Here is a 23464-nt window from a genome sequence, read left to right as displayed (position 1 = left end):
ACAAGAAATAAGTCCTGGTCTTGGTCCACTCTGTTCTTTGTTACATGATGAACTTGACCCTAGTGCTACTGAGAATCAGGAAACATGATTCATATACCTGGATATCCTCCCGGGAGAGCTGTATGTTATTCTGTACAAATCCCTGGGGTTCCTCCCAAACTCCATCTTTGGTTTGTAGGTTATGGTAATAATGGTAACCTCCTTTTACCCAGTGTTTCACCCAATCGCTGTTGTTGTTTCCTAGAAGGAATGGGAAGTCTTATTGATGTTGGGTCCACTCTTGCATTTCAGCTCAAATGTGTTGCCAAAAGAAAATGTTCAGCAGAATAAAATCTATTTTGTATGCATACGTACCAAATTTGCAGAACATTCAAAGCTAGGAGTAGCAGCTAATACTTGGGAGGAGAGGGAAAAAAGTTCAAAAAGTCTTAGGCTAAAACTAGGGGCAGAAACAAAGAGAATGAAATTTAACAGGGAGAAATGTAATGTTGTGCATCTAGGTAAGAAAAACAAAAGAAACATGTACAGAATGGGGAAAATCTGGCTCATGAACAGCATATATGAGAAAAACTTGGGTGTACCTCTTAGGTCCCTTCCAACTCTATGATTCTATGATACCTGCTTCAGTCCTTAGCATCTTGAAGGATATGATAGCAGAGGATGCAAAAGATTCTCCATGGAATCTCAGAGACAATATATTTATACAGAAAATGTCTCTATATCAATAACAATTTTCCTCTAAGTTTTCTGTGGGCACAACCTTATCTGACAGTTTATAATACAGTTTCCAGTGCAAACTGAACTAAACACTGAAGGAAAGATGGTACTATGGAAGAAATTTTGCATACACACCTAGATGCAAATGCATCATGGGATTAAAAAATTAAATAAGTTTTCATCCAGTGGGTAACACTGAATATACACAGGACTATTTGTAGCCATGGAGAGACAATGAAACTGCTGTATCAACAGCTTATACCAAATTTTTGTCAGCACTTTTATTGGAATAAAAGTGTGCATTCCAAAAACTGAAGAAGATAAGGTCTCAGGCTCACTGAAGAGCCATACAATTAAAGTGACTTGTTACTTCAGAAAAACATGATTCAAGCATACTACTGCACACTTGAGAGCTAACTCAGAGGAAGAACAAAAGGACAGAACAGCAGGCTTGGGACCAACTATCGGAAGAGCTGGGTAATTCTGGGAACAAAGAAGAAAAAATGGCAAAAGCGAGAGATCACAAAGCCAACCAGAAGCTATGGAGTCCCCCCATTGCAAGGTGGACCAGGATTTTGAAAAGACCACACAGAGAAATCTTTCTCTAGTGTAGTGTTTCCCAAACCTGGGTAAATTACCCAAAGTTGGATAAAAGTGGTTTTTCTTTGGGTAACAACACACAAACCCATTACCCAGTCATAACAGGGACATTTAAACTGACTTAAAGTGTTTTACCTACATTGGGTAAAAAGGACTTTCTGATAAGCGGTTTTGGGTAATGAAGGAAAAAGTTTGGGAAGCAATCTATTCCACAGGGTTGTTACTCCTTGGGGAAAGGACTGGAGGAGAAAGTATTTGTGTTCTGCCTTGAAACTCCTGGAGAAAAGCAGGATATAAATGTAATGAATGAAAAAAAAAACAAGTCTAAAATTAAATCAGCTGGACAGTCTAACCTGCACACAACTCATCGCTTGTGTACAACCAGCCCATTCCCAGGTAACAAAACAGTACCCTTACCAGAAGCCAACTTGACTTTTTTTATTGCTGCCAGTTCCCGGTGATATGCCTCTGCACACTCTGGGGTCACCCCATACAGTCCAACATCAGCTGAACGCAAGAAGCTGAGAGTTTTTGCAACATCACCCTGGTCCACTGCCTCATTAATGGCCAAAATTCCTAAGGAGACTGAGATGTGCAAAAAAAAAGGCTTTTCAGTGAATATATTTCACAGCACACTTGATTTTCAGGAACACTGAAACTTTCCACTTTTTCTAATCAAATGTGACTACATCAGACTTTCTTGGCAATCATCCATTTCCTTGAGCTCCCAGGGGATTGATACAAAATATAATGAATAATGAATTGTGGTCCTTATTTCCAACTAGGGCAAAACAGATTGCACTGGGCAGCATTTACATGAAATTCTTTCATGATTTCAGAATTGTTCTCCATTTTGTGTAATGGGACATGCCCAGCTACGTCGTTACTGGATTGCAGCCTTAGGCTCAAACCCAGAATTGCTTCCTTTGGGGCTAGTTAGTTAGTTAGTTAGTCCCCATGAAGCCCTGCATTATGGTAATATTTTCCCTTTGGAGGCCCATGCAATGTCATTCTCCATCTCCAGGCCAAGCTAAGGATTTGAGGAGGAGCAGTACCATGTAACCTGATGCCAAATTACTTGCCTCTCTGCCCTCCATTTATATATAGAGGCACATCCTTCCTGGTAGATCTCCTCTCATTTTTATTCCACTTTTTTCTCTTTCACCAGTTTTGCCCATAATTGCCAGGCTAAGAGCAGCCTTCCTGAGATGGCTCTTAAGGGGTCCCCAAGGGAGGACACGGCAAAACCAGCCCAGGCCTTCCTCAGCCAAAGCAGCTCAAGGAGTCTTTAGGCTGTCACTCTCTCTCAGCCCAACCTATCTCACAGGGTTATTGTTGTGGTGAAAAGTAGGTCTTGTACTGCCTTTAGCTATAAGTGCATACCAAATAAAAGGAAAACCTCTGCCCCTTTATTAGAACTACTCTGGGAACAGATCTCCCTTTCTCTGAGGCCAATTCCAGTTCTCAGTTCCGTGGGACAGCAAGCTACTTTTCCTTGACATCCAGCTGCTTACCCCACCAGAACAATGGCAAGGTTAGGAAGATAGTGTCCCAAAATTCAGGCAGTTCAAGCCCAACATCTCTTTATAGGTCAAGCCACACCAAACTAGAACAATGACGACTCTGATTACCTGCTATTGTATCTTGTATATAGCTTGCACCCTATGTCAATAAGACTTATAGGTCAAAAATTAGCTGGATCTGTAGTATCTCCCTTTTTGTATATTGGGATTACTACACTATTATTCCAACCTACAGGTAATCGACCAGTGGCATTGAAATAGGTAAACAAAGAGGCGAGTATAGGGGCCCACCAATCGGGAAATGTCTTAAAGATTTCTGGAGGTAACATGTCCTCTCCCGGGGCTTTACCAGCTGTCTGTTGTGCAATTATTCTTTTAACTTCTGCCATAGTTACAGGGGGCCATTTTGAGGATGTTTTTAATATATCAATACCCATTAGCTATTGATTTGATGTACTAGTATCCTCAAATTTATTTTTAAAATAAGCTATCCAATCTTCCGGTGTAATCTGGGCTTCTATCATTACTTTTATTTCTCTCTGGCCTTGGGAAACTAGTTCCCAGAATTTCATATCGTTATTTTGCAAACATGACAGTCTTAGTTCTTGCCACTGTGTTTTATAATAGTCTTGTTTACTCCTCCTAATCAACACTTGATATTTTCGGTGTTTATCTCTCACTGCCTCTACCCTATCAAATGATTTATCCTTCTTTATTTCTCTGATAAGTCTGGCTAATTCCTTTCTTTCATGTCTACATTCATGATTAAACCATGAGATTCTGGTTTTATTCGTTTTCCCTTGTCATGTTTTACACACCAGTGGTTTAAGGTTGCCAGCCACTTCCTCATATATGCTCTTTGCATTTCCGGTATATTGAATAATTGTAAGCCTCTGTTGTAACATTATTGGACTATATAATGTTGATCTTACAACTTCGGCCAAGGGGAGTGTCCACTTTAAATGTTTCTGATTTTGTATGGAACCATCTATATTATGGTTCTCTTGTCCTACATTATTTCCACAAACCCACATTAAATCCAGGCTGATTGGTAAATGATCACTCTCAGGTCTGTCTACAATATTAAAACACTGTACTAATGGGATCAGTGAGGGTGATATAAATATATAATCAACAGCAGCTCTCCCTCTATGACTGACTGATTATATGAGTCCCCAGATTGATCCCATTGTGATCCATGTAAATTGACCATTTGTGGTTTATACATCAGTTTGAGTAGTTCTATACCACGCTTATTCTGAGTCTTATTGTATGACATATGGCCCGGGGGAAGATGGCCTCCATTTCAAATAGGCCTTTATCTTTTAAGTTCAATATTTCCAAACCTGGGCCAATTCTAGCGTTAAAATCCCCACCAATAATTAAATCTACACTTGTGGAATACTGTAACGTATCAACTAAAAACTGTTCCAATTTATCCCAATTAGCCTATTGTCTGGGTGGGGCATAAATGTTAGCACATATTAACGTTCTCCCTTCAAATTTCAGCATCAGTATTTGGATTTCATCTATATCATAATTTCTGAGATTTATTTCTTCTATTCTCATATCCAGATGTACTGCAATTAGGCTCATTAAACCCCCTTTGGCATGCCCCATCCTTTGGTCCCTCTTGGGCCATTTATAAAAACACCTATAACCAGGTATAACTGTCACCTTGTTTTCCACCAACCAGGTTTCTTGGAGAAAAATCATATCATAATCTTGTAAAAAATGCAAGAATTCCCCATCTATACATTTGCCCGCCCATCCAGCAATGTTCCAAGATATACATTTAATTGTAGATGTCTTCATATTGTTTTCTTGTCAACTCTGTTGCGTATCCTTATTTTGAATTTGACTCTGATTATTTTGTTTTCTTTTCCTGCGAAATTGTTGTGTTGACGTGTGACCTAGCTGTTGGCCTCTGGTCCTTTCTTCCATTGAGGTGTTATATACTTCTGGCCATGTAGCTTGTTCTATTGAATTCAAGGTTCCTTGGATATTCTCGTAGACAGAGTTATTTTTAGGCCCAGGGATATTTGATGTAGACTTATATGTTACATCCTGGGCTTTCTTGGAAGGTCTCAAATTCGGATTTATATCTGATTGCTTTATTCTGTGCACTTCTGCGGTAGTCTTATAGACTCCTGCACTATTTGTTTCCATTATCTTATCCATCTCAGGTGACAGCAAATTTTGTACTGCTCTATGAGATACTTGCTGTACCAGGTTATGCTTTTTTATATAGCTCCTTTCATAATCCTTAGCAGTGCTTACTATATGTTGTTTTGCCAGAGCACTGTCTTTTGGTAGCACACGTGATATTGTAGAGTTCGTTTCTGTATTGCTTGGGTTTCCCCCCATTTCTGTTCTTTCACTATCCTTACCCGAGTTGTTATATTCGTTTTCTTCCGCTTGTAATATATGTGGTACCTTGGTTCCTTGTGTTTCCGATATTAATTGGATCGTGTTGTTTTTATAAGCTTCACAAAGTATGTTATTTTGGAAGTTTCTGGATACCCCTATTGAAAATTTATTCAGCAATCTCTCTTTCTTCATCACCGAACTGGCCGTTGCCATAGACTCAAACGTTACGATTGCTCTGGCATTTATATAGTTATAAAACAGGTATTCTACTTTATTTATACCTTTTGTTGAGAGGTTGATTACGTCTAGGGATTGCATCAGATGAACAAAATATATTTTCCTATCGAACTGGGTCTGTAAACCATTAGGTTTGGGGTAGTTAATGAAAGTCAGTTTGTTGGGGATCAGTTGTAAATGCCAGGTATTTTGTTTAATGTCAATATTTCTTAGTTGGTTCTTGGGTAAGGAGGCCATGCTGAGATCAACTTGTATAATAGGTTTATCAAATTGAGTACATTTACTATCTGCTTCTGATTGGGTGGGGTTTACTTGTTTGCTCCTCTGACTCTTTTCATTCAATTTGTTTTGTGATATCTGGTTTCCTTTATCTTTCTTATGTTTATGCTTTTTTCTCCCTGGGTTATTCAAAGATTTTCTTGATTGTTTGCTCTTTTTGCATTTAGTCTCAATGATTTGCCACAGTTTATTTGGCTTGAATGTCTTTGTTGTTCTGCGACACTTCAGGTTTTTAATGTTTTTGCTTTTCTTGACTTGATTTCCCTCTTTATTAGCCTTCTTTCTTAGTTTAACGCCTTCCTTGGGTTTTTTTATTTTTTGTTTCACAGTTGTTATTTCTATCTCTTCTTCAAGGTTAGAAATGTGGCCTATTGTGGCTGATGATGGATTCACAAGGGTTTCTTTTAGTTTATGGACTTTTCCATTTATTGTTTTAAGTATCAATTCTGTCAAAGTTTGTAGTAGATCTTTGCACTCTGCTGAGAAGGATTTCATCATAGACATGTCTTGCGCCCATGAATGAGCTAGACTATTTAAATTCTGTTGTTGTTTGCTAAAAATGTCTGTTAATGTTAGCAGACCTAATCTTAATGATTCATTAGTGTTTCCAGTTGTAAAACCTGGAGCTGGGGAGTCATTTATATCTTCGGTCTCCTCACCTCCCTGTACCGACCAATTTCTCTCTGTGGGCGTATAATTCGTTGAAGTCATGTAAGTTTGTTGATCCAGAAGGGCAAATTCTTTGGCTAGGTCTACTCCAGTTTCAACCAGCTCTGTTGTAAACATACAATGAGGCCCTAAAGACCAGTCGTGAATTGGCTCTACTATAGGACTATCATTTGGGGTAGTTAAGCCGTTGTCTAATGCAGGGTTAAGAGAGGGCCTTGTTGGGAGAAAAAAGTCTGTGATCTTAGCTTGACTGCCTCCCTCACCTTCTGCCGCTCCAGTCTCTGGCTCTAATCCTAGTCGACGATAGCCGCCTCTTGTAAGTACCATTTTAATATTTAGCAGATTGTAATAATAGTCCTCCTTCTTATTTTCTCAATCATTCTTCCATCCCCCTGTAGTGAGTATTCTTAACTTTGCTAATTACTTATTTGTATTATAGTTGGGAGAGCTAAAATAAGGTTTATGGGATAGGCTGCTTTGAATGCCACTTTTAGTTTACATTCTTTGTTATCAGCATACCACGCTTCTACAAAAACCTGGCTTGTCTCAATGAAGCCACAACTGATATTAACGCTGTATACTTCATTCAAGCTCCTTCCCAATGTTTATAAAATAGAATTAAAATTTATCAGGTGGTGCTCACATACATATAGATTTCTGCGTTGCCATCTCACTGGAAGTCCTCAATTACCTGCTACTGATTTTAGAACAACTGCAAATTGGAGAGAAGCAAATAATAGCAACAGCATCACAGCAAGCAATATGAACGAACGCTGCTGGTTTTCTGGATTACAACAAGAAGAAACATTAGCCGTTCAAATACTAATCTCTCCTTGAAGTTATTTGCTTCTCCTAAAGCAGCCCATATCAGCCATCAGTGGAGGATGGCAAAGCCACCACCACCAAAGCTGCTGAAATAGAAAAGTGAGACTTACATCTTTGGGCTTCTTCCATATCTCTGTTTGAGCGATGAACTCCGCCCTGAATTTCATCCAACCACAGGACAGCAGTTTCATCCTGAGTTTCCTGAACGAAAAAAAGGTCAGTTCCTACAGCAAAGTTGAAGCAAAATACTTCTGCTCTCATTCAAAAGAGAAGCTCAAACAAATGTCGTTCTTGCTTCTAGCAGAAGCAGCTGTAAATTGGTTCCAAGAGTTTCTTCTGCCGACAGCTGCTGCTCCCAAGCATGGGAAAATTGCCCACACCTGCCTTAAACCTCTGATCTTGAAAACTGCCTCTTATCTATTTGAAGAATCCCACCAGAAAATCACTTGTCCCCCTTCCCAGTGGTGGTGTGCAGATTATGTTTAATATGTCTGAGAGGACTGTGGATGCTACTCCAACATTAGGCTAAATCAGCATAGTTATGAATTAGAATTGTTTTCTTAGGTTCCAGGATTTTTAGATCTTTTGGTTTTACAGTCAAACAGTGCAAGTATAACTACAGTTTTACACCGCACTTAATATAAAGCTATGTATTCTTCCCTTCCTGACTTGATCTGTTCTTAAAAAACTAAACCAGCTTGGTTTGTACCTTGATGAGAGAGCACCAAGAAATCAAAGGATTGTAGGTTAAATTGGGGAGGGCAAAAAATCCCAGGCAAAGCACTTCTATACTGTTGCGTGGAGATGTCTCCTGGTGACTGCCAGGAGCCAAGCTGCACTCCAAGTAGATTTTGCCTTCAGTTCCTAATATCCCAGAGGGTTCTCTCTGTACCAAAGGCGAAGAGCTCCTTCTTGAAAGGGCTGTGGGGATTATTACTGTGAGAATGCGGGTATATATTGATGGAAATACGAAGTTTGTAAATCAAGATATATTGGACACAAGTAAAACTTGGCTATTGGGAAAGAGTAGGATACACATACTGTTTTGATGCAGCGGTTATATAACTACAGTGATTTTCTCTCCTAAAATAGGAATGCAGAGCTATGAGAATAGTTAGACACTTGATTTGGACCTCCAAGGGTCTGGAAACAGATGGAGAAACCAAAGGATACATCCTAAGAAAGCAAAAAGAGAAATGCTTTCTGCCACTAAGAATAGACAATAAGGGGTGAATAGTGGAGGATGTCACAAGCTAGCAGGTTTCCCAATAAATCATGAACAGGAAAAGGTGGTGAGAGCACCATCAGACCCACACTTGGTGAGTCATGTCAAGAAGGAAAAGTGATTTTGTTTCCCCACTGTTAATGTACCAGGCCACAGTCAAATTATCTGTGCAAATTGGACAAATTAATTAGAATACAAGGCTTCAAGCATGAGCTTAACTGCCTTGACCAAGCAGCTCCAGTTCATTGACATGATAGTGTTATATGGGGTATAATCATCACTACACACAGTATAGTGGGCATCCATCATCTCAGTGATGCTAGTGGAAGTAAAAGTTCTCTGCAAGAAAATTGTCATCACAGTCAACCATCAGGAGAGTCCTTCACTGTGCTTGAGAAAGGCAAAAAAGATAGGTGACAGCTAAAAGCAAACAGATGTATCATTCTGCATGATCCTCAACTGTCAAGAGAAGAGTATCACTGCAGTAATGGAAACTAGATGCACTAATCTTTTTGCCCAATCAGGTGACAGCAAGGCCATCCCCTGGACAGTGCCCAGTTGCACTTTGAAAAGTAAGTATGAGTGGGTGGGAGATGTGACTTTTCAGCCATTTTATAAGTGGAAAAGCCTGGGAGCACATACATGTACAGGCAGTCCTCGTTTAGCAACTGCCTTGTTTAGCAACTGTTCGCAGTTATGACAGTGATAAAAAGTAACTTTATGACCAATCCTCACATTTACAACCTTCGCACGTCTGTAAAGAAAAGGAATCCTGAAATAATATCATTAGCATAGTTGCAGTTTCACTTAGTGACCACTTCACTTAATAACCAAGTTACCAGTCCCAATTATGGTCACTAAATGAGAACTACCTGAATGCCCAGAAAGGCTGGGAACCCCAGAATATCTGAGGAGGCCTAGCCTCCAACATCTAAGAGGCTTTTCCCAAACCAGAGCTAATTAATCAACATGAGCAGAAGGATGCGGTGGGGGGGAGATGAAAGAAGTCCTATACCATCTCCTTCTCAGCTTTGAGAGGCCACCAAATTGGCAAGTCTGACAAATGACTCCATAGCCAAGTGAAGAAGATTTCAGAGCATTAGAAATCAACATACTTTCCTCTGCTGTAACTATTTACTCACCTGTGCTTTCTCTCTCTTTGCACGGAGCAGCACATCTTGGTAATGTTGTGCTACTTTGGGGGTTACTCCCTCCAGTTTTGCTGCAGGAATCTGCAATGTCTGCAGGGTCTTTCTAGAATCTCCTTCATCCAAAGCCTCATTTATGCGTCCAATTGCTAAAATCCCTGGAACAAACATGAGAGAAAGGCAGATTCCCATCTACTTTATACAGAGGGACACAATATAGCACCTGCTATAACCTTTCTGTTCCTTTCCCTCAAACTGGTTTACCCACTACAAGTGTGTTTAATCAATCAAACATTTAAAACTTACACATCACATTCTTCTTCCAAGGGAAAGAAAAGATTATCTACATAGGCTTATCCCAAGTTTATGATATTTAAGGGGTTATGTATTGGCCTTACAGGGTGCAAGGTAGTTCCTATTCCATCTAAAAGGCAATTCGTATCTTCCCTCTTCTAAAATATCTTCTAGCAATTTTCTAAGGATATTTTAGCCACAAATGTGCAAGAGAAGCCAGAACTGAGGAAAAAATCCTCAGCTGGGAAACCTTTATTTTTTTCTTAGTATTCTTTGTACAAGCATAGCTGCCCACAGCTATTATACAGGATATGTACTGAAGGCTGAGCTGAGGCACAAAGAAGAAATCTGCCAAAGGGTAATGGCTTAAGGAACTGCAACGAAAACCCACTATTCTGCCACTGAGAGAGGTAAAACGTACACCAGCTCTGTGGTGGCAGGAGAGGAAGTACCTCTTGGGTCAGTTTATAGCTGAAGTGGGAAGGAGGGATTGTGACCAGATCATTTTTTATTGATCTGCAGGATTCAGTCTCCAATGTGGATGGAAAATTTTTAGCCCGGTCTAAAATTCTGGACAGCTACAACTGATTAGCGCTGACTTTACCAATCCAGATGACCTCCCTGTTTTGATGGCAATGAACTACATTGGTATCCAAGGAGCAACATGATCTGGAGGAGAATGTTCATGAATAGGAATAGGAACAGGGTGACCACTCAAGATAACCTAGTCAGTCAGGTTCTCCAAATACAGCAGAGGCTAACTTCTAATAAACCAAAAAAGGCAGTCTGTCTCTGGCCAAAACACACCCAACATGTCCCCAGCTGTGCCACACTTTTGCAAAATCTGGGCCCAGTGCGTGGGCTCACAGACATTTGTATAACCTATATTGTATTTTAACTGTGGTTTGTTAAATGTAACTACGGTTATGTTCACACATAACGCTAAGCCATAAACCATTTTTATAAATATTATATAATAACTGTGTTTAACATGGCACTAAACAAAATAAGCCAATGTTTGGCTTAGCATCCTATACAAATCCAGCCAACACTGAAAAATGCCCTATATCTTGGTCAGGGAATTCTTAAAAAAGCAAAGTAAGGGAATTCTTGGGCATTATAAGCTATTGAAACTTAACATCCAAATATCAACATCACAAGGCTGGATCAGAAACCATCTTGATAAAAATGAGAAACAGAACTAGGGAGTCCACTTTCCATTCTGAATGATGTTGGGAGGGGCTGTCACTAGAACTCATGCTAATTCACCCAAAGCCACTCTGTCCACTCTGACTTCAGCAGTGGAACCAATCATATTGGGTAGATGTGTTCAAATGCTAGTAGTTCTCCAGCTTTGTCCAAACCAATAGCTATAGCTGATGGGACAATCTGATGCCTTTGTGACAAGGCTGCCATTTCTGGATGCTGCAAGCTTGGAAACTGAATGGAAGACCAACTCTCCCCACCTTTCCCCATTTCCAATGAATGGACACTTACTCTCATGTTCTTCGTGTACCACAATATTCACATGGTCAATGCATGACTGGATGTCATTCCATGTAAGGAACTCAGTTCCCTCATTCTGCATCTGAGCCTTCAGCTTGAACAACTCATCAACGTATCTGTTTAGGCCAAAATATAAGATGACACCTCAAGAAGCACCACTGAAGATACAAAAAAGCACACTCAATCATGAAGGAGTTATGCCTGGAAAAAGGACTTGTATATCCCTAGTCCAGAAGTAACATATGGCTTTGAACCTCTTTCTGGCAATACCCATGTGATCTCAATGCCAAAATTCAACAGCAACCACCAAACTGCAATGGAGCAATTTCATGATATTCTTTGACAGGAAAAGGGTATCTCAGTCCCATTTCTGTTTTTTTTATTACTGGCTTTCAGTAATAAAAAAAGCAAAAGTGTCCAACCTGATAACCATGTCCCAAAACAAACACTGTCCAGTTGTGTGTCACTCCCTTTTCCCATGTTGTGTCAAACTTGCTGTCTTTCATCACCAAAGGCTTTTTTTTTCCTACATAGCACCCAACCAACTTGATGTTCCTGAACATCATCTCACAAGTGAACACTGAATGTTCTGAATGGATATGGACAAAAGTACTAGACATGGTGGATGGTGGTGAGAATAAGAAGATTCTTATGTGGAAGAAGGATTGGAGCTACAAAGACTCCCAGAGGAAAAGAAAACGAGATGGAGAAAAAGAGGGACTGATCAAACAATTGATCTTGGAGGGAAGCCAAAGGGCAACTGGCTGGAGCACCAGTTAGAAAGCACAGCTTAGACAGGCATAGTTGGAGGCTGAGGCTCTGGTTGGACAGGTTCACTGACAGAAGGTCAACCTTCATAATTATTCCTCTCACATCAAAATCTGAAGAGGAGTTGCCAGCTCAAAGGCTGAAACGTGGTGGGAAAAAATGGAATGGCAGGTAAAGTTGGAATGTTTGACTGGGCCAGAAACAGTAGAGTGTGGGCTGGGTGGGCCTGGATTCAAGTCTTTTGGAAGCTACCGTGAGTCCTGTAGATCGGTCCCAACAACCCAAGGGAACCTTGGCCAACCATGGAAGAGCAATGCAGAAGTTAGAACTGGCTAGCTGGATTAGCAGTGTTCTGGCCTGGAAAAAAGGGAGTCACAAAGATGGAGCCCTGCAGAACATGAGGCCATGCCCTTATCATCTCCCTAATCAACTACTTTGGTGTGCTGTACATGGGGCTGTCTTTGAAGTAGAAGTGGCAGTTTGTGCAGAATGCAGCAGTCCATTTACAGGAGGATGAGAATTATATTATTAAACAATTATATAATTGTTTCCAAGTACAATTCAAAGTGCTGATTTTAAGCTATAAAGCCCTTTATAATGTGGAGCATGAATAGTTGCAGGACTGTGCACTTGAGGCAGAATTGGTCCCAGTATTGATTCTCAACAGGGACACTGAGATGTGACATCAGAAGAGGGAGAACAGACTACAGCGTTTTCCTATTATGATCCACCCTTGTGGAACAGTTTGCCTTGGGAGATCTGGATGGCACCCTCCCTGATATTTCGAAAGGCAGCCAAGATGGAGGTTTTCTGCATGGCTTTTAATTAACGATGATTTTAAGAACTGAACTAATCATGGGTTAGGGTGGGATGATGTTTTATTTATTTTATTACTGTAAGGATCTTAGGCTCATTTTTGGTAAATTACCACAAATCCATATGGCATCATATGTAGATAAATAAATTTTTAAAAAACTAGTGCTGCCTGCCTTTCTCTCTCTTACAAAACATTATTCCACTCATAGCATTTTTCTTACTAGCAACCAGACCTCCCAGACTTTGCAGCCATCAACCTTACAAGATAGTCAGACTAGGAAACTGACTCCACAGGATGGCTAGAGCTCTATTTTATTGAGACAGGCTCTAATAACAGAAGCTTGCAACCCGTCCCCCTCTCTTGTACCCCAGGGAGTCAGGGAGGAGCCGGTCTGAGTCTCTTTCTTTCTTGCCACCTTGGGCTTCACACATGCTTCTTCTGCATCTGCTGTTCTCCTGGAGGCTTCTGGAAGCCTTCTCCACTCCAGGGTCACTTCCATGGCTCCCTTCAGTAGCACCATGTGATTTTGTTTACAGCAGAGGCTTTGTTCCAGTCCACTACTGTAACTACTACTACTACTACTACTACTACTACTACAGTCTACATGTAAACTTCTCCAGCAAGGTAATACGATCATCCAGAAGGAACTGACCTCTGGGAGTTTTCATCCTCAACATTTGTTAAACCTATCACAGAACTGCTCAGCTGTTTCCAAACCATGCTTGTGTCCCCTGAGTCCAGGGCTCGGTTGATTAGTGCCACTGAAGAGAGCATTTCCACAGCCACTGATAACTCTGGGTGTGTGAGTTTACCCTGAAAATGGAGAGAACTTATTAGGACCATCCTTGTTACAGTTTAGAGAACAGAACTGTCTCACACATTAGGTCAGTTTAGCAACTCTTTCATTAACTTTAGTTCCCTTTTTCATGAGAGAAGAAATGGGACGCTCCCATTAGGAGAAGAAACCACTGATCATCCCAGTCCAGTAAGCAGGCAATCATGAGACATCTCTAGCCCTTGAAATGTGTGCTGCAGCCCATTGTTCCCTCCTTTCTCCTCCTGACTGGCATTAACGTTCATTTCCTGCTAAGGAGTCCTCAGCCACTCTGGCCTGGCATGGACCTTTTCAGAGCAGTGGCCAAGATGCTACTGGCCCTGCAAATGCCAGCAGGATCTCTGTGACACCTCCTCAGAGGGCAGGCAGGAGTCTCTCAGAGCAAGAATGCAGAGAGTGGAAACATGCAATTCCCAGAAAAGGAAGTCTAAAACTTTATTACTCAGGGAACAAAACACACTGGATCTGAAGTACGGTTCCCAGTTTCCTGCTTGCTCAATGACCATCAGCTGTCCATAATGACAACCATTCCTGGAAGATTTCATTCTTGCCCATGCTTACTCTGAGGAGTCTCTAGCCTTTGCGGCTTTGCAGCTACATTTTATTACCACTTGCAACAGCAGCACTGAGAATAAAAGAGGTGGGAGTAGGGCGAGGGCAGCAGAAAATTCAATTACTTGGGGGAGGATGTTGAAACCTCTCTCCACACCCAGCAATTCTGGGTATACTCAGCGAATGGGGAAAAGTGTGCTCCCAACATGCCAGCTAGTATTAAGTGTGCTGCCTGGTTTACCATGTCTCAAAGGTTTTAGGAAGAGACTTTTGCATGGCTCCCTGGAAATGTGGGCAGTCAACCACTGAGGCTTCTTTTTTCTGTCTGCTTATTAAATGGCTAAACTTCTGCTGCCAAAGTGTCCACAGCCTTAAGAAGCCTCATTCTCCTGCAGGGAGGATTTCTTTGAAATCTTCGCTCCTTTTAGGAGCTTAATAGTGAAACCTCAAAGGACAGGCTGAATAGGTAACACGGGTGGCAGAGGGGATAAAGAAACAGAAAATCTCAAGCATTTTGGAGACATACACATACGCTGAGGACAAGTAAGTCAAGAAGAACCAGACAAAGCCAAATGCAGGATGGCTTTCCCAGTAACCTCCTCAGCTGAAACACCATCTATGAAACAACTCCAGAGAACTAAGGGGTCTGTTCTACTGATGGCTAATGAAACAGCTGCTTTTCCAGGACTGCTGGGAACACATATTTATTATTGGAGCTTAGAACTGCAGCCACACTTGGCTTCTCATTGTCTGACCCTGCAAGATACACTTGGATGAAAACATGCCTATCCTCCACACACGAAAGCTGTTTGTCCATGCATTTAAGCATGGTTGATAGATAAACTTCAGAAGATGGGCCATTTACTCACATCTGGACTCTGCTGCTGCAGGGTGGCCAGTTCTCTCTGGTACAACTCAGCAGCAAAAGGATAAACTGGAGGCAGTTGGGCCTCAGGATTCATCAACTCCACAACCGTTTTCTCAGAAAGGCCATTAAGGATGGCCACATTGATCCTCTCAACTGCTGCCAGCTCTGGGACAAAAAACAGAAAGTGAGTCTCAGGAGCAGAAAACATCCCTGCCCTGATTCAAGTTGTCGTGCTCCTTACACAACCCATGGAAGATATGTTTTGATACAATAGCCATTTCATTGCTTGTTCCCTGACCTCGAAGGGTCATTATATGTCCGTCTCTGATATGAGAATTAGAGTTTCCTGCCTCACCAGCTTCAAATTTTACAGAGGGGGGATAAGAGAACACATTCAAATATTTGAAAGGGGTCATACAAAAGGAGGTAACGACCTGTTCTCTCTCATTCTAGAGTACCAGCCACAGGAAAAAAAGGATTTAAGTTGCAGGAACACAGATTCCAACTGAATGCTAGAAAAAACTTCCTTGGCTGTCATGACAACATGCTGAATTTATGAGTTAAATCACTCCTGAAATAGACATTTTCTTAACTTTTGATTGCTTAACTTTTGAATCTGTTGCCTGTTGGCCAACAAAAAATGGTCTAAATTATTGGCCAACAATATCTGCCTTTATCAAAGGGCTGAAATCAAGAAGACAGTGAAAGTAAAAGTCTCCCTCCTTGTTTGAGGGAGAACAGCCTGCTGAGCTGGCAGAGCTTGGGCTGAACGTAGCCCAGATCTAAAAGAAAATGAAAACAAATCAAGCTTCTCTGATTTAAAAGATCTTTCTCATGATACACAAATGTTACACTTGAAACATAATATTCACTGAAAAGCAAGGCTACTGCAAGTAAGGTAAATGAAATAAGTTACCCAGTTCCTGGCTGAAGCGATTTTGTTAAGATTCATATCCAAACTTTCCTTCAGGGTTGATCAACAGCACCTTCTTCCCATTTTCCCCCATAACAAGCAGCCTGTGAGGGAGGTTGGGCTGAGAGGACTGGCCCATCCATGGCTGAGAGTGGACTTGGTTTTTCCAGTGTTTATCACATGGAAATTACTAGCTGGAAGGGTTTACAGTTTTTATAGCCTTTTCCTGCTTTGTAAGAGTGAGCTATCTTCTTAAAATGTGCAGCAGCTGCTTGGGTGTCACCCTTCAAGGTTGGCCAGATCAGGAAAGAGACTCCACAAATCTGACCAACAATCAATCAAAATCTGTTTAGAAGGGTCAGAGTATTTGTTCACCTGTGAAATTTTCATCTCCTGGTTAATTTGAAGTCTAATGAGGCAATCACTTTTTGGGGTCTTATTAAAAACTATACCCCCCCCAAAAAAAGACGACACAATGAAGCAACTGGAAGGTGTCCAAACTTCTGCACCTATCATGTTCACTGTTTTATTTTGAATCGATAAATAGTAGAAGCTTCACAGACTCAATGCAATTAGATAAGTTGTTTTATTTCAGACAAAAAAAGTCTTAACGGCAGGATTGCTGAACACAGGACTCAAATTCTCTATTTATGTCAGCCCCAGGTTTAAACCCTAGGGCTGTTTGTCTTGTACCTTCAAATCAACAGACATTTCGTTATTCTCTTCCTGGCCTTGAAAGATGGAAACAACTGTTCCATATTTACATAAGAGTTCTGTTAGCCTGAGAATTGTTAGCTTCCATCTTATCAGATTGATTGATTGACTGATTGATTTATATGGCCACTCATTTCAAATACATGACATTCATGACATAAGGTCCAGCCCTATGGTATTCTTTCCTATTCAGGTCCTTTTTCATGGACTAGAAAAATGAACGAAAGTACCAGTCTAGCTCCTAGAGTCTGGAGCTTCCTTCCAACATTCTCATAGTCCATGGTGATTCAGTTGTAGCTGCTCTTTGTTGTACTATTTGTATTGGCAGGAAAGGATAATTGTCAGCGGTGTTGGTAAGTTTGAAAGCTGTAGAATCACCAACTATTATGCCTCTTCTCTTTGTCTTCTTATAAGGTACACTTGTATCCTTTCTGTCCTTTATGGATTCACCATCCTGTTTTCCATTCTGCAGTATCCTCTTTTTTTACCCTGAATACTTGGAGCCTATCACATCTGCAAGGCCCTAAAAACTATTTCTGATTCCAGTAACGTAGACTTCTACATCTCCTCTATATCTCTTCCTTCTGGTTGTTATTCTCATCCACTGGGTCTGCTCTACTATTTGACTGTTTTCCTTATGGAGAGTTGCTTCCACTATCAGTTTTTGTTATACAGCCTTCTTGCTCTGAAATAAACTTACTCTGAACTCTGAATGCATCTTTCTCACCAGGCCATGAAGTGCAGATAGTCCTCGCTTAACGGACATTCGCTTAGCAACTGTTCAAAGTTACGATGGCACTAATAAGCTACTTACGACTGGTCCTCACACTTACAACCATTGCAACGCCCCTATGGTCACGTGATCACGATCCAGGTGCTTGGCAGCCAGCTTGCACTTATGACGGTTGCAGAGTCCCGCAGTCGTGTGATCGCCATTTATGACCTTCCCAGCCGGCCTCCAGCAAGCAAAATCAATGGGGAACCATGTGATTCACTTAACGACCATGGTGACTCACTTAACGACCACCACAAAAATGTTGTAAAATTTGGTGTAGTCACATAATATCTCACTTAATGACCGCCCCGCTTAACGATGAAATTTTCAGTCCCTATTGCGGTTGTTAAGCGAGGGCTAACTGTATGGCCATTTGCTGCTCAAAATTTTCAACATTTTATTCAAGGACTGCTGTGAGCTTGCATATGTTGTATATATGTATCAGGTTGTTTTCAGGTACTGAGACAAACATGCCACAAGAACTGCAAGTCTCAACTGCAGATTCCTATATGCTCATCTTCACTTGTGCTTCTATAGGTACCACCAGCAGAAGCACTTTTTATTTCTTCTTGTTCTTTTCTCCAACTAGTATATCAGCCAAGTTCAAACTTTTAGTTAAGAGAGAAAATCTGAGAGATTCCTCTGGTAAACTTCTATTAGCAACCTTTATAAGCTCACTCTCTGGAACTTGGCCACTTTATATTCCAATTACAGCCTCTGCTTACTCAGCAGGAAGCATTCACTCAGTCACCCACAGTAAACAAGGAACAGTTCTCAGCATACACTCTTTGCAATAAGGTGACCTTTTCACCCTTCACAGCTCAGCATACATAAAACATAGCTTCTTTGCTCACTTTTTGCAAAGATCTCTCAAAGTTAGAAACAAGCACTCTGAAACCATAATGGTCCATTAAAATAGCAATACACTGATATTAACAGATTCTCCCACCCAAAAGCAAGAAGTTCTAAACCATTATGGAGCATAGGTAGAAGAAAGAGGCACAAAAATTAAAACTTGTTTCTACTATAAATGTGGCTTGCATTTTACTCTTGGCAGTTGTTAAAGGTCTTCCAAAATGGTTTTTATAGTTCTTGCAGTAAGCAGAGATCAGCTGCAAGGCTTCTAGTTTAATATCAGCTGGTAAAGTCTGACAGTCTCCGTTCTCTCTCCTAGTGAACTACCCTGGCAAATAATTTACCCCTTCCCTGCAACTACCTTAGTCCAGAAGATGCATGGACCAAATGTACCTGGAAACAGTTTTCATACATTACGTGTTTTGCACATCGATAGTTTCAACCCTGTAGCTGTTCTGAAGGCAGTATGAAATGGGTCAAAATAACCTGCTTTCTCTAGGATTACCTGTAGCTGAGAAACCACCACTTTCAATCACTTTATCCAGCCATGGAAAGTTGAAGGCTGGCCTATATTTGCCTACTCTGCGGGATGCAACAGAGGTGCTTTAGAAGTGGTTTGTTCTATCCCCTACCTTGGGGGGCTCCAGACTGGTTTGCCCACTTCTGATTTAGGCAGGATAAAGTTTTCAAATATGTTGTTCTTGTGACAACCAAGAAAAAAACTGGCTTAACGACCGTATGAGGGAGCTTGTAGAACATGGATGGTGGAACAGTTTTCTGCCTAGATCAAAGGCAGACACACCTGAGGCACCAGGACATGTCCCCTCAAAGTTTTTTTATGGGAATTAGAACATCTTCCAGTACAACTGCTGATGTGATTTCCCAATGTTGTGAAGGGGAAAAGTGTATACAGGCTCTAAATTAGCCTTAACATACTTGAAAAACAAAGGAGCCCAACCCCTGCCCATGTGAATGACAAAGCTCTACCCTCTGTGACTTGCTTTTCCAAAAACTGTCACCAGCCATCACAAGTTTATCTATCCTTGTTCTAGATGGAGCTTCATTCATGCTGAACTCAGCCTAAAGCACTTACTTTGCTGGTACTGCTGTGCTGCAGTATTGGCATGATCTATCCCAGCCTGCAACTCTTCCTTTTGCAGAGGTCCATTTCTGCCATCCTGAAAGTAAAAAAAAAAAAAAAGAGTTTCTTCACTGCCTCCACTGCCTTTGAAGAATGCTCTGCCTAAACTACCTCTGAACTAGAACAAAATCAGAAGCTATAAGCAGAGAGCAGGGGTGGCTCCTATACAAGAGATCCAAACAACTTCACTTTATAGCCCTTCTGTATTTCACCACTACACCTTTCACCTTTCTTGCATCAGGAAAGAAATCTGCTTAAGGGGAAACAGTGACTTTTTCTGGTAATGCTTGTTACTATCAGTGTGGAGGCATCTCATAAAAAAAAGTATGGCACCATATTGTAGGCACCATTGCAGTCAACCCAAGGCCAATACTGATCAGTAGGTCATTTCTAGACTGTGCCCAAGAGCACAGCATATTCTGCATATCTCACACTGCAGACTATCTCACAGCACGATTAAGGGAGCACTTGCAAAAGCCGAAGGAGAACAAAGACCTGTGACATACTTCTCTCTCATACCTCTTGCTTCTGCTGCTTCTCTCGAAGAAGTTGCTTGAAATACCAATCCCCATTGTCAGGATGCAGTGCACGGAGGCCCAGGGCAGCTGATGACAGGGCTCCATACAAAGCAGCTGCATCTCCTTGGTCCAGAGCCAGATCAATCTTAGCTAAGGCTGAACGTGCTAGAGAGAAAGAAAAGGAAATCATTATGGATTCCAATGGGATTTCCCCACTTCAGCCATCACAACTGAAAAGAACTGCAAGCAAATTAATCAATGTATTGATTACACTCACTACCAATAGCAGCAAACACGATCAGTTATTTGGTCCAGTGCCAGTCAGCTTCTATTCTAGCCAGCAGGGATCAGATCACAGAACCAAAGGGTTGAAGGGACCGTTTAGTCCACTGAATCTGACTCAGTGCAGAAATCCAAATTTCAGCTGTGTTGTCTCCTCTTGAACATATCCAACAGATTTCAAGGGGGAGTCTGATCAATGCAGATAATTTTGTTGATAGAGGCTTACTGGACCTACATTTTGACAGTCTTATCAGACTGCTGACTGTCTTTCAGCTTGTGATGAACTGCAGACTCAAGGTCCTTTCCACATATATTTTTGCCAAGCCAGGTACTCACCACCCCAAACTCGTACATTTCTTTTCCTTAAGGGAATACCTTGTCTGTATGAAATTTCACTCTATTATTTCCATATGAATTCTCTACCAAAGTAGTTTTGATTTCATAGACATTCTCTAATCAGAATTTCAGGCCCAGAAATGGAACTCTCTGGCATCACTCAAGGGATAAAGGACCACTGTTGAGTACTCTCTGATTACAGTTTTCAAGCCAACAATGGGGCCACTTAATTATCATGCATACTTAGCAAATTTGCTAAGGGTTTTGTGTCAAATCTCAGGATCTTGATTTCAAGTCCACAGGATTCCCATAATCTACTCAGATGGTTACCTAATCAATAGATGACAGACCACTGACTTCTCATCACTGACTGTTATGGAAAGTCAGCAATTTGCAATGGGGAATTGCTAGAGGGAGAAAAATAATTTTGGACTTCCCCATCTTCCCAAGCTTGGAAAGAAAAACTAGTTTTTCCACTTCCATCTTGTTTAAAAACAACAGAGGGCCCAAGCCTTTCACCATTTATTTATTGGATTTTGAGGCCTCCTGACTCCAAAAAGATTCTGGGTGGCTTACGATATTTAAAAAAATGCACAATTAAAGAAACACAAGTGCCCGGACAAAACCACATAGCATTTAAAAAACCAACAACAACTCAACAGGGGCTCCACAGACACCTAACCATAACCTTAGGCCCAGGTCTTAAGGGACTTCCAGAACACTTGAAGAATGGGAGCTATACATATCTTGTAGGGGATTTTGGAAGCATTTAACTACTTGACTTCTCCCAGCTGTGCTGCATATTTCCAGCCAAATTTCTAATTTCAGCTTTAGAAGAGGAAAACTATGACTAGGGCATTACAACGATGTATGCCTGGGAATATGGAATAATTTTCTGTTCCCTAGAGGGACGTTCACACAAAAAGGCATCAAAAGACATACTGGGATAAATACTTACTGTTAACTTGGTTGATGTTGCCCTGAATCTCTGCTTGAGTCAGTAGCTCTTCATATACATCGCGCTCTCTTCCTGTATCCTCTGAGGCAACCTAGGGGCAAAACAGCGGTATTTAGAAACTCAGAGCTATCCACAGGGCCCACATGTCTCAGGCTGGCAATATTCTACCAGAAGGGTTATACAAATGGACACTGTACTAGACCCACACACACATAGAAGTTGCAAATGCCTTGACGCTACGGAGAGATCCAGCAGTATCTTATTGAAATAAACAACGACAGGTAATACAGCATCACTAAAGGCAGCAAGTTTGCAAACATCATGCAAGAAGCTATAAACTGCCAAAAGTTCTTGGAAATTACAGCAGTATTCAAATGCAACAAAGAAAGAAGTGACTGAAACATGGCATCAACCAGAGACCAAATTACTATCCCAAATTCCAGCAGTGTATATTTAACCTATTCACCTCATTAGTTGGTTAACTTTCTAAAAAGCTTTGAGTTTTAAGCTTTATGTAAATATTATGAATATATTCTAATAAACATCAGTCTGACTTATCATTTGTTAATTCCCATGCAAAGATTTACTGAATTCAAAAACACCTTCATTCTAAAGCATGCATTCAGTAGGGGGTACGAGCCATATGCCTTTTGGACTGGGGCAGATAATAAATACTTGACAGCATTTATTACAATAAATACATAAAAGGAAACATCCTGCCCTACGGCCACAGGACCCTTTACACCCGAGGGTATACACCCTTCTACCCAACAAGGCCAAGAGAGCAAACGCTCAATGTAAGCAGGCTGAATCACAGCAATTCCACTCTTGAGACAATGTTACCCTCTTCCTTGCACTTTCTGCCTTGTCCTGCTTGGCTTGATAGAGGGTGCCTTGATACACCAGTGCCAGGAGCTCATCGAGATTCACCAACATGGCATTGGGGTTCTTCATTGCCAGAAAGGTTTCAGCAGGAATCTGATGGTCGATTGCTTCATTAATGGCGATCACAGCCGCATGCACTGGAGGGGAGAAAAGGCAAGGCAAGGCAAGGCAAGGCTCCGTTGGCCACTCACAGGAAGGCTCAGCAGCAACCCTTTCCTTCTGGGGAAGGGCTGCAAAGGAGAGCCTGGGAAAAGCAGGAGGCATGCGCCTGAGGTTTTGCCCCCTTGCAGATGCCTGGGCACCAGGCAATGAGAAAACACAGGCCAGGATATCAAGCCTGCATTTCTTTTGGCCAAATATTCTGTTCTGTTAATAATGAATACATGACATGTCTGTAACTTTATCTCTAATTTGGAAGCGCATCCAATGAGAAAAAATGGAAACGTATTTCCTCTTACATGCTGCTTCATCCAGAGAAAGCTCATTCGCTAGAATCCCCCCAATCTTGCCAAAGGCGGGCATCTGAATTCCATACTTCTCTAATTCACTCCTCATGTTACTGATTTCTTCCTCTGAAACACAATGGAAAGGTTACCTCAAAATGAGCAATCCCCTCTTGTGAGCAGGCAATCAACAAAAGCAGGAAGGAAAAGGCAGGAGAGATGCTCGTGCCCACTTTCCCATTCATCCCACTCTATGGGCCTGGCTATCCAAGGGGGAAGAACAGTGCTTGGGCAAAAGCCATTTAATCCCAATTGAGGGCTTGTTTTTTGGCGGGAAGTAGATGAGCATAAGATTCCAGCAGCAGCCCTTTCTGAAAATCCTGGATCCCCCCCCCCACCAGGTGGGCAAAG

At 41.3% G+C, this 23464-nt stretch overlaps 1 protein-coding gene across 2 annotated transcripts in view; it reads right to left on the bottom strand.

Annotated features, from left to right (window-relative positions):
- IQGAP1 (IQ motif containing GTPase activating protein 1) overlaps window positions 1-23464 on the bottom strand; it is a 94201-nt gene that overhangs the window by 39469 nt on the left and 31268 nt on the right. For both annotated transcript variants that reach the window (XM_088139349.1, XM_088139348.1), the window contains exons 7-18: window positions 23069-23182; window positions 22569-22747; window positions 21726-21816; window positions 20151-20314; window positions 19584-19668; window positions 15235-15398; window positions 13631-13791; window positions 11385-11509; window positions 9588-9751; window positions 7331-7421; window positions 1735-1902; window positions 98-240 (exon numbers count right to left, since the gene is read on the bottom strand). In XM_088139349.1, coding sequence (XP_087995475.1) covers window positions 98-240; window positions 1735-1902; window positions 7331-7421; window positions 9588-9751; window positions 11385-11509; window positions 13631-13791; window positions 15235-15398; window positions 19584-19668; window positions 20151-20314; window positions 21726-21816; window positions 22569-22747; window positions 23069-23182 — 1649 coding nt within the window. The remainder of the gene's footprint in view (window positions 1-97; window positions 241-1734; window positions 1903-7330; window positions 7422-9587; window positions 9752-11384; window positions 11510-13630; window positions 13792-15234; window positions 15399-19583; window positions 19669-20150; window positions 20315-21725; window positions 21817-22568; window positions 22748-23068; window positions 23183-23464) is intronic.

Source organism: Python bivittatus, unplaced genomic scaffold (genome assembly GCF_059951505.1).
Source record: "Python bivittatus isolate LINGU-HERP-01145 unplaced genomic scaffold, Pbiv_v1 ctg000210_np1212, whole genome shotgun sequence".
Taxonomy (NCBI): domain Eukaryota; kingdom Metazoa; phylum Chordata; class Lepidosauria; order Squamata; family Pythonidae; genus Python; species Python bivittatus.
The sequence above is the reverse complement of the archived record's forward strand: the minus strand, read 5'-3'. Positions and strand labels throughout refer to the sequence as shown.